We start from the raw sequence: 14,957 nt of genomic DNA, 5'->3' as shown, positions 1-14,957 counted from the left end.
TTATTATATTATATTATTAGTATGGGATTTTTTTTAATGGGCTTTAGGTGAACTGATGAATACACACACGCTCGCACGCACGCACGCACACACACACGCACATACACATACTCACCCACATACAAAAAAAAGTATATATATATATATATATGTGTGTGTATATGTATATATATATGTATATGTATTTAAAAAAAAAAAAAAAAACATTTATTAAAAATTTTTTAATTGATTTGTTATTTTTTTAAAAAAAAAAAAGGAGAGCAATGATGATGTCAAATCGAATGAACAATACTGAGCTCTTCTGTAAAAAAAAAAGAAAAAAAAAAGAAAAAAAAAAAGAATTTAGGGACCTAATAGTCCTATGGATGTTATTGCCTAAACCAGATGGATCCCTGCTGTGTGAGACTATTTCGCACAAGCCTCATAAAGCAATTGCTTTTCTTGCCACTAAAAGCCCAGGAGAATAATGTGTACATTGTTAATTTAAAGATCTTCAGAATAATGATTGATTAGATGGAGTTGTAAATGCAACTTAATTGGCTTACATATGTACAAATTCAAATTAAAAAAATGTTGGCACACTGCTTGGCAAATGGATTTTGAAAAAGGTAAGACATAAGCTTACATTGGTTTTAATAGAAACACTAGCTGACCACAACAGAAGAGGGTTGTTTACTAGAATACCCCTGTGCTTATGATTGGCTGAGGGGGTAAGCAATCAAACTGCACGATATACATTCGATCAAAGCGCACATTACGAAACTCACTTTAGAGGTAGATGACAAAACAAATAAAAAAACCAGCAACATGCACTGATCTCAACAGTCTTTGACCCTCAGATCTCATAATCTTAATGCTCATTGGGATGGACGGAGTGAAGTGCCCCACTTTGTAAAGGAAGAACAGAGAGCGAGAAAGTATGAGAACGACAGCGAGAATGAGAGCATGAGAGACAGAAACAAAGCCAGTTAACTTCACACCTCCGTGTCCCTCTATTTGTCATGATTTCATCGTCGAGTCAGACTGCGGGAGACCTGTGATATTTTTTTAAGTGACAAATTGGGATGCAGCGTTCAACATTTTGTTTTTCTCACAGATGAACTGTTTTTACAGTGATAGTTTAAAAATGTGTATCACTGTTTTCGTTATGACTACGTGTGCAACATTTAAGAGTGACAGTGTTGACGACCATTACTTTGTTGCTAAATTCGGAGATTATTCAGACACGTGCGCAAATCCTATTTGGCCACGTTGCGTTAACAAAAACAAGTAAAATAAAAATTGTGGGGAAAAAAGTTTTAGTTAAAGCTGCTCTATTTAACAATTTGCCCAAAAATATCTTCACAATAGCCATTTAATTTGACTATTTATGATGGAAACATCTTCTAATAGGGCAGTTTACAATTACGCCCCAAATAATATTTTTAGAAAAGCGCACAGAGCACGTGGGCGTGGCCAGTTGATTTTCAGACAAGGAACACAGGCAAGCGACTGAGGGAGTGTATTCGTACTAGGCAAAACTTGTGAACTGACTCGCTATTTCACCATAAATATACTTAACAGATGTATTATGGTTACAACAAACCTCTGCTGCTTTGGCGTCTGCCGCTATGGGACTGGCGATGTTGTGACAGTGCAGTCAGAGTAAAACAGTCAGGACTCTTTGTACTCATCTGGGCATTGGTAGAGCATGCATGATGTAGAGAAACATTACCTTTTTAAACAGCACGATGCACCTTTAATTTCGTCGACGAAAACTAAACAAAAATAATTTCGTCAACACATTTTTCACTAGACTAAATCTAGACGAGACTAAAACCCTCATTAATAAACAATAAGTGCGACTAAATCAGTATGTATTTTCGTCGACAAATGAAGACGAGACAAAAATGTACTTCACTTAATAAAAACAGGACTAAAATCTATGGACATTTTAGTTCATGAAAACGAAACTGAAATTATATGATTTTGTAAACTATTGTTCTCTGCTAATCTGTCAGTGTGACAGTCATGTGACCCACAGTGACACACCCCTTTTCAACCTGCAGCTAACGAGTGCAACATGCACGAACACATCGGACAGCTAGGAGGTGGATTCACTGTGAAAGGTTAAAAAAAACAACAAGTAAATTATAGTTCTAACGTAACAATCCAACGACTAACGTTCCAACAATATTGTTAATCCAATTGCTAACTCATGCTGGCTAACTTACTAGCTTGTAGCATGGAGTTATAGTCTAGCCTAAATGCTATAAAAAAATTGTCGACTAAAAATAGACTAAATACAAACGGGATGGGGTTGACTAACTGATTAAAAACTATCAAGCATAACTGAAATTGGACTAAAACTGAGACTACATTTAAAAATGTCGGATAAAATTAACATTAGCTGTCACTAACGACCTTTAAAAATTGATTTTCCAATTGATTATTCCATCGATTAATCGTAAATCGAATCGACTGGATATAAGTACTGTTACGGTCCTGAGCCTTTAAGGGGGTGGGGTTAGTCTGTTTTGGCGATCGCTCCTCCATGTCCTCCTATACACAGCCGGGATGACAGTCTGTGTGTGTGTGGTGCTAGGCTTGCTCTCGCTCCTCTGCGCGCTCCCGAGGCTATCACCTACTAGCAGGACGCTGCTGCTGCTGTCTGCCTCGTGGGCTCAGGACTTCATCGTTTGCACATTTGCTTACGTTATCCTTAGCTTTCGTTTCTTTTGTTAATTTTTACCTTTTTTGTAATAAATGTTTCCATTCGTGCATTTAACCCAGTCTCGTTTCCCCCTCCATTGTTGCGGCTCTGAGCCAGCTGTAACAGTGCTCACAATTTATTAGTTCTATACGTATGCATTATTGAACACCAACAATCAGTTCACACTTTATAAATTTCCAAGTTAAGACATAACCAGAAACAAATGTTATTTGTGTTTTTATGCACTTTGAGGTATGCCTGGGTAAGATGTGACAAATTATTTATAGAATTTTATTTTAGTATTACATTTATTTTACAGTATTTTTCTTTGTGACACAAAACACCTCGAGTTCTGGTCAAGAACAGCGTTGTTGTGTTTTTAGGTTGTTTGCGATATGCCTTTGCCATGTTTCCAAATTTTAAAGGGAAATGAATAAAAAGTGCATATTTTGAATCCGTATTGGTTTGAATTGGATTATCAGCCGTTTACTGGGTTCCAGCTGTTTACTGGGTGCCTAATGTGTCTGGCCCGGCTACATTTCTTGATTTGAAAATTTGGCCCAACTGAATTAGCAATTCAAACATTGTGCCCCATAATGTACTTGTTTCAATAGGACGTTTTTCTTTTAAATTGGCTTTTTTAGAAATACTATTTCTTCACAACTGGCAATCCGATCCATTTAATATAATTTCCACATATTCAATATTTTTTGCATTGTCTGCAAAAGTGTAAAACAAAGTTTGTGGCATTTTTACTTTCTGAGATAATTGAAGTCAAAAGCGGTACCACAGGCTAAAATGTCCATTTTTTTCATAAATTCCTGAACTTTTAGCTAATGATTATGGGAATCTGATTGTGGACCTTTGGAGGAAGTTTACTAAATAATAAAAACAGAAAAGAAGTATTTTCCTGACGCTGGATAAAAGGTCATTTTCTAGGCACTGAGAGAGCAACCCGATGGCCTAAATCTAGTGTGCCGTTAAGGTGATCTGCATATATTAAAGCATATGGCAGTACAGCATAAAACCAGTGCTAAAGAAACTGCTGATAACAAAGCCGCTGTTGAAAATAAAATAAAATGGGCAAACAAAATGGATGGTTAATAATTGCGATGAAAGGGAAACCGTTAGATGTTGTATATGGGTTAACAACTGTAAAAGCTAATTGCCAAAGCCATATTTTATCACTTGACTTTACTGATTGGTTAACATTCACTGGTACATGACACCTATTCATACAAAAAGGAATGTATGGGAAAAAGAGGGGTTGCAATGAAGCTTATTGTGAAACATAATATTGGTACCTGAAGGCATTTATAACATTCTTTCTTGAATAGAGGGGAACACTGTGGGGATAGCAAGAAGACAGGGAGTAAGGAACAATTCCCTGCTGAGGTCAATGTATTTGACGATCATTCACAACAAATATATTTAGCAAAGGTCAATAGAAACCTTACCGATTTCTGTTGAAAGGCCGAGTGGTCGTCAGAGAGCCAGAACCAGTTTTGTAGTGTCCAGAACCATATCCATTCACAAAGCTACTGTTGGGAAAAGGTGCCTGTAGAGACAAGACAATTTGTGTGTGTGTGTGTGTGGAGGGGGTAAAGTTTAAATAAGTTCCAAAGAAAGAAATGTGGAGCGGTGAAACAGAGGTGTGATCACATGTCATTGAAGATACCCTCAGCACACAGCATAATATTTAAAAGAACACCACTTTTCAGCCTGAAGCACATTAAACCGAGGTAAGTACCGAAACGTGACTTCTGTGAACCATTACACCCCGAGCCTCTACGCATTTTAATGTAAAGTTAGGGACATAAAAAACAATAGTTAAAAAAAAAATGCTGCTGAATAATGTGAGTCTTATTGGAGGGGAATGGGTGACCTACACAAAAAAAAAGCAATAACTCAAAATTCAATTAGTAGTACACCGTGCTGTAAAGAAAGCTAGTGCTGTGATTTACAGCATCTTTGACCCTCAGATCTCATAATCTTATGGTTCATTGGGGTGGGAGTAAAGCATCCAACTTTGAAAGACAAGGAAAGAAACGGACGATTGGATAGTTAAGTAGAGAGACAGAAAGAGAAATACAGACCAAAGCCAGTTACTTCACACCAGACTCCCTCCATGCGTCATGATTTCATCACAGGGTCTGGCATGAGCACTAACATGGTGTTCAATTTCATTCATGCCGCAATCTCAGTTTTGTTACACTTGTTCTGAAGAAAAATATCCAGCTGAAATTTACATGAGTAACACTCACGTTCCAAGCACATAAGAGTGTTCAGTAGCGAAGTGATACAATTCAATTCAATCCAGTGTGGAAAAAAATGCAATGTTCACATGAAAGAAAAGCCTCTTTCAATAATTGGTTTCTTTTTAAGCTATGTAAAGTAATTGCGCAAAAAGTGTTTCCATTGCACTTTTGCTCAATACCTCTATTTTGACACGTCTCAAAAAACACCCCATGAAAGCGTAAAAATGTTTTCGCGATATTTAAGAGTTTTTTTTCAAAAATCATGTGTTTCCATTACCAGCTTGCTTTTGCGCAACTTGCCTATTGCGCAAAACTTAGGGTAATGGAAACGCACCTAGTGACAAATAGCATCCTTCATCAATCTAGCTCCAACTTCTTGTGATTGTTGTAATCAGCTCAGCTTTGCTGCTTGGCATTTTCTTTCATTTATATCACTTATTTTCAGTCAACTGAGATCCAGACTATTTGCAGGCCATGACTGTGAAATGATGTCTTTCTTGAAGGAAGGTTTTTATGTTGTTATTTGGTGCTCTATGACAAGATGCATTATTATCTTGGAAAAAAGGCTGTCATCTCTAAACATCCTTTCAATCGATGGAATCACAAAACTGACTAAAATATGTGTAAACTTGTGAATGTATTGAAGAAAACATCCCGGGCCGGATACTGAAAAACTGCACGGAGGAACTCAAGGATGTTTTCACAGACATCTTTAACATCTCTCTAAACAAGCTATTGTCCCATCATGCCTCCAAGCTGCCACCACCATCATACCTGTGCCCAAGAAACCATCTTCATCCCGCTTCAATGACTACCGCCTGGTGGCACTGACACCCATAATCATGAAGCGCTTTGAAAGACTAATCATGTCACACACATCAAAATCCAACTTCCCCCAAACCCTGTAGACCCTTTCCCATTCACATACCGGGCCGAACAATCCACAGAGGATGCAATCTGTTCTGTCCACCTTAGTCACCTTAGTCATCATGAGAATGTTGTTCATAGATTTCAGTTCAGCATTCAACTCCATAATACCACAACAGCTCATCTGTAAACTCGACAGACTGGGCCTCAGCACCTCCCTCTGAAACTAGCAGCAACGCCTCAAGAAGCATAACTAAGCACAGGGCAACAGGGCAAAAGCTGTGTGCTCAGTCAGTCCTCTGCTCTTGACCCTGCGGATACATGACTGCACAACAACCTACAGCACTAACCACTTAGTGAAGTTAGGTGAATGAGTAGTCAAAATGTAAAGCACTATGAGGTGGAAAAGCGCCATATAAATAAATGAAATGCCAAGTACCATTTAACTCAAAATTTTCTCTAAATTTCTAAATTCAAATAGTTATCCTCCAGGAGCAGTGATTGCAATTTTTTGCCAGGGGTTGTAGTTTATGCAGCGTGTCTCACCAAAGGAGTTTCGAAGTATGGTGCGGGTGAAGGGGCCCAGGTGGGGGGCACGATGCCGTAGACAGGGTACTGCTGCTGGGGGTAGACGTGCTGCATGTAGAGAGGGGAGGTATACTGGGAATGGCTCTGGGCCTGTTGGGAGTAAAGGCTGCTGTCCATGCTACGGTAGCCATTCTTAGCAAAGAACGTGTTGATGGCTTTTATCCTGGCCTGTCAACATCCAATGGAGGAAGAGAAAAAAAACGGTGAAACTTGGCTTTACTGCGATGACAAAAAAAAGAGAAGCTCTTACTCACCATTATAGGTTTTCCCTGAAATGTTTTTACTTCCTCTCGCAAATACTCATAAGCCTGCAAATATAGAAACATGGAGTAAAAAGAGCTTATTGAAATAGTGTATGATTCATTGTATACTTTATTGTTCATGTTGATATGTTGATGTATGAGGTATTGGGTTAGCGTTGTTAGCTCTGTTGTGCGGTGTGCATGCACTCCAAGTGGGTTTGAATGTTGGAGGTTTTGTGTAACAGTGACTTAAGGCGCACTACATCTCGGCTGGTACACTAATGTTGCATTAAAAATAAGAAAGTTAGCATGTTTACATCACCCGCAAATACATGGCAATGCTAGAGGAGCATGGATGTAAACAACATTGTACATTACAGTGCTCCCTTCACTTTTCGCTGCCAATATGTCCCAAATCCCTCCGGAATAAGTCAATTTACGGCAAGTAGAGGTTGCCCTTTTTTTTTTTATTTTAAGGTTGTTTTTTGGGGGGTGAGGGGGATTTACACTTCTATTAAAGGGATACTTGACTCATTGAGCCATTTTCAACAGTAAGAAGATAATATTTTGTCTATAATGTGATAACTTCATTATTTTTCATGAACAATTAATACCTTTAAAAACACATTTTTCCACTTGTTGTCGACTGAAGATGACATCCCCTGTGCTGAGGAAATAGGTAATGACCAATCATGGCTCAGTTTGCTGACCAAACCCAAAAAACAGGTGAGCCGTGATTGGTCGTTACTTCCTCAGCACTGGTGATGTCATCTTCAGTCAACAGCAAGTGGAAAAATGTGTTTTTAAAGGTATTAATTGTACATGAAAAATAACAACGTTATCAAATCAAATATGGACAAAGTACTACCTTTTTACTGCTGAAAATGGTTCAATGAGTCAATAAATTTTACTTTCAGCATGCAAAATGTAGTATAAATACCGAGTTGCTGATAAAGTTTTCCTTTTTAATGTTAAAATGGCTTACCTTAGACAGAAACCGGGTTACAAATGTTACAAATTGGTCAAAAACAAAAATCTGCGATAGAGTTAATGCACAATCACTGAACTGCGAAGTAGCGAGGGAACACTGCACACTAGGGCGAGACAGTTTTTTGTTGCATTTTTAAACAAACAATGAGTTACTGGTTGTCTTTAAAGTAGAGATATCAATAAAATTCAGCTTCATGGTGCTTTACACAATGTTTCAATGTATTTGTACATGTTAGACTTATAGTAGGACTCATAAGTACATTTGTATTCAACTTAATTTTGCAAACAATTATCGGCTTACACATCCGTTATAGACATTGGTACTTTCAAAATTATTAGTTTATCGGTATCGGTTGAAAATAGCATTATCGTGCATCCCTAGTAGTCTTATATACTTTATCTAAAATACTTTTTATTGATTTGTGTCTTCTATCCAAAATGCGCTTCATGAATAACTGGCGAAACGATACGAGAAACTTTTGTCCATGTTGCACAACACAATGTTGAAGTAAAAAATAAAAATAAAAAAGGGGAGGAAGAAAAACATTGACTGTAAACATATGCAACGTAAGCAATCTGTGCAATCAAAACAAAATACCACTCACCATGTAAATGTGCAATATGTGTAAGTACTTAAAGTAGCACTAGGGAACTTTTCAACCTTATTAAAATATTTTCATAACTCTTTTGATGATAAAACTAGTTGAATAGTACCTTTGCCGTGGCCTGAGGGGTTCTTTGTCATTTTTACTGGCACTAAGCAACTTTGAGGAGGATGGTAGGAACACTGCCACACAAAAAAACTAGGGATGCTCCGATCCACTTTTTTCATTACCGATACCTTGGATTCAGTATCTGCCGATACCAATCCATACTAAATTGTCTTTGCACTAGTCCCCCCTATAATATTCAATATATTTCCACAAACAAACTCAAATGCTTTGAGATGTTCTTTAATGTATTCAAAATATTTTTTAAACATTTATTGGAGTATGATTTTCATTCAATATTTTCAATACATGTATTGAATGAATGTAATGATTACTTAAGTGACGGTACACTTTTATTTTCTTACATTCAAGCAGTGTTAATGTTTCAACTGTGCAGAATATGGTCAAGGCTCGCCTGATTCCAAACGCTTCTGTTTACAAAATGAGTGATGTGGCCAAGGCTCCTGTGCCACTTGCTTCTGTCTACACACTCTCTTTCATGTCTGCACGTAAAGAAATGTTCATAGGCGACATGCTTTTTTTGCTCTTCAGTTTAAGAAAAAAGATGATCACCTAATGCCACCTTTATGTACAAAATTAATTACATTATTCTTTGTCTCGCCCGCCTTGGCAAACTCTGTGTAAGCTCCGTGTAAGGATGGCCGTGTGGGAAGCGGTTCCCACACGGCCATGGCAATGGCGATCCTGCTTCGCCACTCGCGGAAGCAGTGAGGCAGGCCCCGATCGGGCGGAGGAGGCGGATTCTCGCTGCCGAACGGCTTTCGCCAGCTGGCGTCGCGGGGCCCGCCTTCCTGCCAAATGGCTCCCCTTTTTCCCCAGTGCAATTTTGACAGAAAAGCAAAGTTGAAATATTATTTACCTCACCATTCCCCGTTTCACCTCGTCATTGGAGACGTGAAATTGCACGTCTCTTAGAGATAAGTCTCTGTGGATCGGGACCATTTTGACAGATACCAGATAAATTTTTGCCCCTAATATCTGGGCCGATACCAGATCCACGTATCGGATCAGAGGATCCCTACAAAAAACTACAACTGTGCTGATTGCTTTATGGCAGACGTCACTTCCAACTTTCCCCATTCGTTACAAAGACGGAAGTCAATTTGAATGTTGATTACGTTTACTGCTTTCTTGGCAAAACAGCGGAAAAGTTTTGCCTGGGGAGACAAAAAAAGAACAAAAGTAAAGGGAAGCGACCCGGATAAAAGGGCAGTCAAGGATCAACATTGGCCTGGATTTCACTCAGTGGCGCGAGCTAAAAAAAACAAAAAGGAAAAAAAACGATGCAATGCGCTTGTCCTCATAGGAAATGTGGTCTTTCTTCGGGCCTAACAATACTGCGTTGGTCCATATGGCGCCGCCATATTCAACGTAAACTGGAAGTTACTTAGTGTTGCTTTAACTGCGTGCAATACAAATAACGTGTAATTTACCATTATTTCCTACCTCTGTGTACATTTTTTATACTATAGATATCTAGATATTCTACAATATGCTATTTTATTATTCTATTTTATTTATTTTTAACTTATATTTATTTATCTTTTCTTATTGCAGTGATAAGGGAAACATCCACAATTACATTGTACCCGTGTATAATGATGACAATAAAGGCATCCTATCTTATCCTAAGAAGCAAAAAGAGAAGGAGGAGGAGAATAAGAAGATGGAGAATAGAAGAAGAAGAAGAAGCAGAGAAAGAACAAGAACAAGAACAAAAAGCAAGGACAACAAAAAAACATGTATTCACCTGCTGAGCATCAGTGTCTGACTGAAATGTGATGTACCAGTTGTTGTTGTGTGCAAACTCAACACTTATCACCTTTGGACAGTTGTCATTGTTGAAGAGTGACTCCACTTCCTTTAAACAACAGGAAAAAAAGGAAGTACATGAAAAAAATAAGATAAAAGACTAGTGTCATTTTGCATTGCAAAACCAAATCATTTCAGTTTCAGTTTTCTATAGTGAAGTGTACCTCAACGGGTGTGGTCTCAGGGACCTCTCGCAAGATGATAATACACCGTTTGTGGTTGGGGCGCACTTTCTCCCCTTTCTCATCCACTTGTACCATGGGTGATGCTGGAAGGATACATTTTCAATTCAAATTTTCCTATACAAATATTTCAGGATGAAACGACTGAAACACGCCACCTACATCTCAACACATCCAAAATGAGCTCCATGTCACTGGTGAGACCCTTGATCCCATCCATGCTGGCAATGGTCCAAATAGGGACAAATTGGTCACTGTCCATCTGGGACATCAGGTATAGATCTTTTGAGAGGTTCTCTCTAAATGTTAAAAACAGTTTTTGTTCATATTTAGATGCGACATAACTTATTCACCAATATCCACTTTCCAAATTAGGTCAGGGATCTCAATTCTTACCTTGAGAAATAAAACTCGAGCTCTTTTTTCAGAGACTCCCGTAGATTCTCTCTTGAGATTGGTTGATCTTCTGTTTTGGCATCTACAACACAGCAAAAAAATAAATAAAAAATGAGAGCAATAATAAATGAGGTGGGGTATTTAAAGACGTCATCATCTCATTTTGTAATGTTATCCGACACCACATACAAAACAGCTGGTTGGCGACAAGAAGTTAACTTCATCAGCCACTCTCTTCCCTCAGTTCTCCTTCGTGTCAAAACATCAAAGGGTAACTCAAATGCACAAAGTAGGGCTGGGTATCCATGCAAGTGCGCCAATCACAACTTTTCAGTGAGGGAGGGAGGACAGCTTCCTCACAGGCCCCCCTTGGTCCCAGACGGCTCTCGTTTTAGAACCATCTCAGAGAGGAGGTTCTGAAAAGTGTTTCCATTGTAATCGCACTGGACTAAAAATAAAATAATGTAAAAGTGACCAATTGGGCCGAGCAATGCTGAACCGATGTGGACCAGTACACTTAAAAAGCAGTGCATATAAACTCGGATATGTGGTCACACAGCACAACATACTTGCTGTTTTTCATTTGGTTTTATATTCATTCATTGAAGTGTTTGTTATATAAATGTTGAGTGTATATATGACTTTCCAATCAAGTTAGTGTATGTTAGTGATAAACTAGGATGCATTCAGACCTGAGCACAAATTGGTGTTACAAATTAAATACATCTATCGGACCAGAACTTAGTCATAAATGGAGAACTCCCTGTATATGATGAAGAAAAGGAATCATCGCGATTGAGGCTTTTTGTGTGTGTGTGTGTGTGTGTGTGTGTGTGTGTGTGTGTGTGTGTGTGTGTGTGTGTGTGTGTGTGTGTGTGTGTGTGTGTGTGTGTGTGTGTGTGTGTGTGTGTGTGTGTGTGTGTGTGTGTGTTGCGGTATGACAAACCTGCAGTCCCCGCAGTGGTGAGCTCCGCGGGGGAAAAGTCCAATTCTGGAGGGTCCGTTCCATTGACTGCTATCTCAGCTGTTGCTGTGCTGCTTTCATCCGGGCTTGGGAATCCCACAGTGTACGGCTTGCAACCAGCCAGCGACAGATCAGCGTAGCCTGGGAAGAGTTACATTCAGGCAAATTGACACCTCATCTTGACCATTTCAAATCCTCTCGTGTCTGTTGAGTCCCTTAATGAGTGAACGTGATAACCAACATTATAAGCCTTTAGCTTTTATACAGAACCCAACAAGTTGGACACTTTCACACAAGGACACGGTATTTTGAATTTTGTGACAGCATATACAGTAAATGTCATCATCATCTTGGGTGACATGACAGTCAGAAGCATTTTTTTCAAACCCCTTAAGACATGCCTTCAATCACACTGCAGCTCAATTCCGATTTTTTCATGCAGTGTGAACGGTACGATTCAGATTTTTTCACATCAGACCTGGGCCTCTTTCGTATGTGGATATAAATTGGATATGTATGCGATGCATCTGCACTGTGAACGCTCATCCGCACACATCCGATTCATACTTCATCAAAAGCCTGATATGCACTTTGCGCTGGCAGCAGAGAATACTTGGAAGGGAGAGTACTGACACGTCTGTGAATATACAAAGCTGTTTTGAGTAACAGTGATAACTTTGTATTTGTCTTTAATTTAATCACACTTGAAACATGAAGCATAAAGTTGACATTTGTGGCGACAGTAGAAATTCAGCCCTGCAGACAGTTCATCACACACGTCAATGGCGCGACGTCTTCAATGAAATGAAGATATTGAGGAGTCTCCCCTCATTTCCCCAAAATATTTCTACCTCTTCCAGCCTCGCTACTCTGGCGTTATGAGATGGAAAAAATGAGTTTGATGGGTTCCTTCTCTGATTGTAAACACTGACGCTAGAGGACAGCAGCCAAATATGAGCAAGCGTGAAAACAGTCCACCAATCAGGAGCGGGTGTTCGCACAGCTTAATTTGCATAATTCATGCAGGCAAGACAAACAAATCCAACTCCTAACACGGCCGCGAAAGAAGTCCACCAGCCCACCAATCAATAACACGTGTTGGCAAAGCTAAATTTGCATATGGCACTGATAAAGGTCGCTTGCCTTGGCGGCTTGGCTGGAGGGAAAACGTTGCGTTGAGTCGGGGGCATTGTTATTTCCGTAAACTTTGCAACGTGATGTCGTTTGTTTTGGTTGCACATCACTTGACGTGTTGCGTTCACATTGAAGTCGCATTTGTTTTTGTAATGTGAACAGTCCATAAAAAGATCGGATTTAACAAAAAATCCGAATTGGGCATCACGGACTGCAGTGTAGCCTTAATTACCATCACATCCTTAGGTAACAGAGGAACGCAAACTTAAGGGGCAACACAGTTTCTGCAAAGCCGATGAGCCAACTATAAAATAGAAGTCATCAAAGGTTGCACTAGCATCAGTGACTCAAAACAACGGGAGACGTGCGTGTATTACTTTTGCTGTGAAGATTTTCTTTTTAGTACAGAGTTGTTCTCGTTTTTGAAAGTATCCATTATCCAACTGGAGTGTGCCATATCATTTATCAGTTATGTCAGGTCTTCAGCCTCAAAAGAGGATTTAGTGCCTAAAGTGAGAGCTACCTTTGTCATGTGGAGGTTGTTTGGTAAGAGGTCAGGTATGATGCTAAATATACAGTAATTTCTGGACTATTAGCCGCGCTAGCTAAATCTGGGGAATACTTGAGTTTGTTACACATATAAACTGCACCCGTCTGTAAGCCGCGGGTGTTTTAATATTACCGCACCGGTTTCCCGCTACTTTTTTTTTTCCATAATGAGGGTACAAATTGTCTCGCTCTCGTTCTGCCTCTCCTACTGTATTTGGTAGGGCTGGGCTTAAAATATCGCTATCGAATGGATATTGCTTTTCATAGCCCAAAATCGATTCATAAAATCATGTATCGATACTTTTAATACGGCTTTTTCCGGTAAATTAATGTGCCCGAGGCGAGCACGTACTTGTTCACCACCTCCTCTGAGCGTTGTTCAAATGTGCCCTTCTGTTATTCAGAGTACCCCAAAAGGAGCCCAGTGCTTACAAAGAAAGGAAACAGCTCAAGCATGAGCTGCTCCGAGCTGCTGATTGAACTTTAAGAATGTGCTGCGTTTTAATGCAAGCGGATCGCATCGCGGGTCTCCCGCTCGAGAAATACACACATGCAAACACACACTGTTTTGACAGATGCACTATGGAAAAGCTTCTTTTTTTTTTTTTTTTTGCAGTAGTTTTAAATGGCCTACCTGAACTGAAATTGTGCATCACACATTGGAGCCAAAAGTAGATTCCTGATCGTTTACTGTGCATCTTGCTGCTCTAAATAGTGACTAAGTCATACTACACTATAACTTACACAAGACTACGGACTACTTATTCTACTTCCATTTGATGGTTGTCAAATACTTGTGGTTCATTAGTGCCCCCTTCTTTAGCAATGATACATATGGCTATGAAGAAGGCCACTGCCGGTAATGCATGACTTGTACTTCTTTCTTATCACGGTTGGCAGGTGCGTTTGGTGCATTACCGCCACATTATTAAAGTGAACATTAAAGTGCATGCATGTGGCAGTAATTAAACTGTACATTAAATAAAAGAAAAAGCGAACACAAATACCCCCAAAAGAAGTAAGGTAAGAAATTGGACATAAAAACACAAAATGTTGATGTATAATTATGAACAATGACTGTGTCTCTTATGTCAATTTGTTTTTATTTATTTATTAACCACTGGAACCTTAGCATAAAAACCATCACAGGAATGTGAATGTTGTGATTTGCCAAAGTGTTTTTGCCACTTTATTTACATAGCGCTGTTTTTGTAATTGATTTCAATTATTATTTATTGTTTTGATCAGGTCATGTTCAATAAAATATACATGATTAATGTAACTGCATTGGATTCAATTATAAATATAAATACTGTATTCATATTTTTACTAATGCTCCAAGTAAGTGAAAGAAGGTTCTACTATTTGCAACATTGGTACTTCTGAGAAGTAAAATTGGTACAACATGAAATCCTTAACTGAATTCAAAATCAATGTGAATCGAATCGGGCCCTTCTGAATCAAATCGATTTTGGAAATCTGAATCGATACCCAGCCCTAGTATTTGGTTTGTTTTGCTCTGCATGACGCTCTTGTGCTTCCTTTATAGTCC

At 39.0% G+C, this 14,957-nt stretch overlaps 1 protein-coding gene across 3 annotated transcripts in view; it reads right to left on the bottom strand.

The window, feature by feature from the left end:
- Nucleotides 1–14,957, bottom strand: part of larp4aa (La ribonucleoprotein 4Aa) — a 37,403-nt gene that overhangs the window by 14,409 nt on the left and 8,037 nt on the right. For 2 of the 3 annotated variants that reach the window (XM_077553053.1, XM_077553070.1), the window contains exons 3-11: nt 11,705–11,863; nt 10,759–10,840; nt 10,525–10,661; nt 10,345–10,448; nt 10,119–10,229; nt 6,660–6,713; nt 6,364–6,573; nt 4,150–4,250; nt 3,997–4,038 (exon numbers count right to left, since the gene is read on the bottom strand). In XM_077553053.1, the coding sequence (XP_077409179.1) occupies nt 3,997–4,038; nt 4,150–4,250; nt 6,364–6,573; nt 6,660–6,713; nt 10,119–10,229; nt 10,345–10,448; nt 10,525–10,661; nt 10,759–10,840; nt 11,705–11,863 (1,000 nt within the window). The remainder of the gene's footprint in view (nt 1–3,996; nt 4,039–4,149; nt 4,251–6,363; nt 6,574–6,659; nt 6,714–10,118; nt 10,230–10,344; nt 10,449–10,524; nt 10,662–10,758; nt 10,841–11,704; nt 11,864–14,957) is intronic. The other variant, XM_077553063.1, reaches the window with a different exon arrangement.

This window comes from Vanacampus margaritifer, chromosome 1 (assembly GCF_051991255.1).
Source record: "Vanacampus margaritifer isolate UIUO_Vmar chromosome 1, RoL_Vmar_1.0, whole genome shotgun sequence".
Classification (NCBI taxonomy): Eukaryota; Metazoa; Chordata; class Actinopteri; order Syngnathiformes; family Syngnathidae; genus Vanacampus; species Vanacampus margaritifer.
This window is presented reverse-complemented; position numbering and strand designations above follow the sequence as displayed.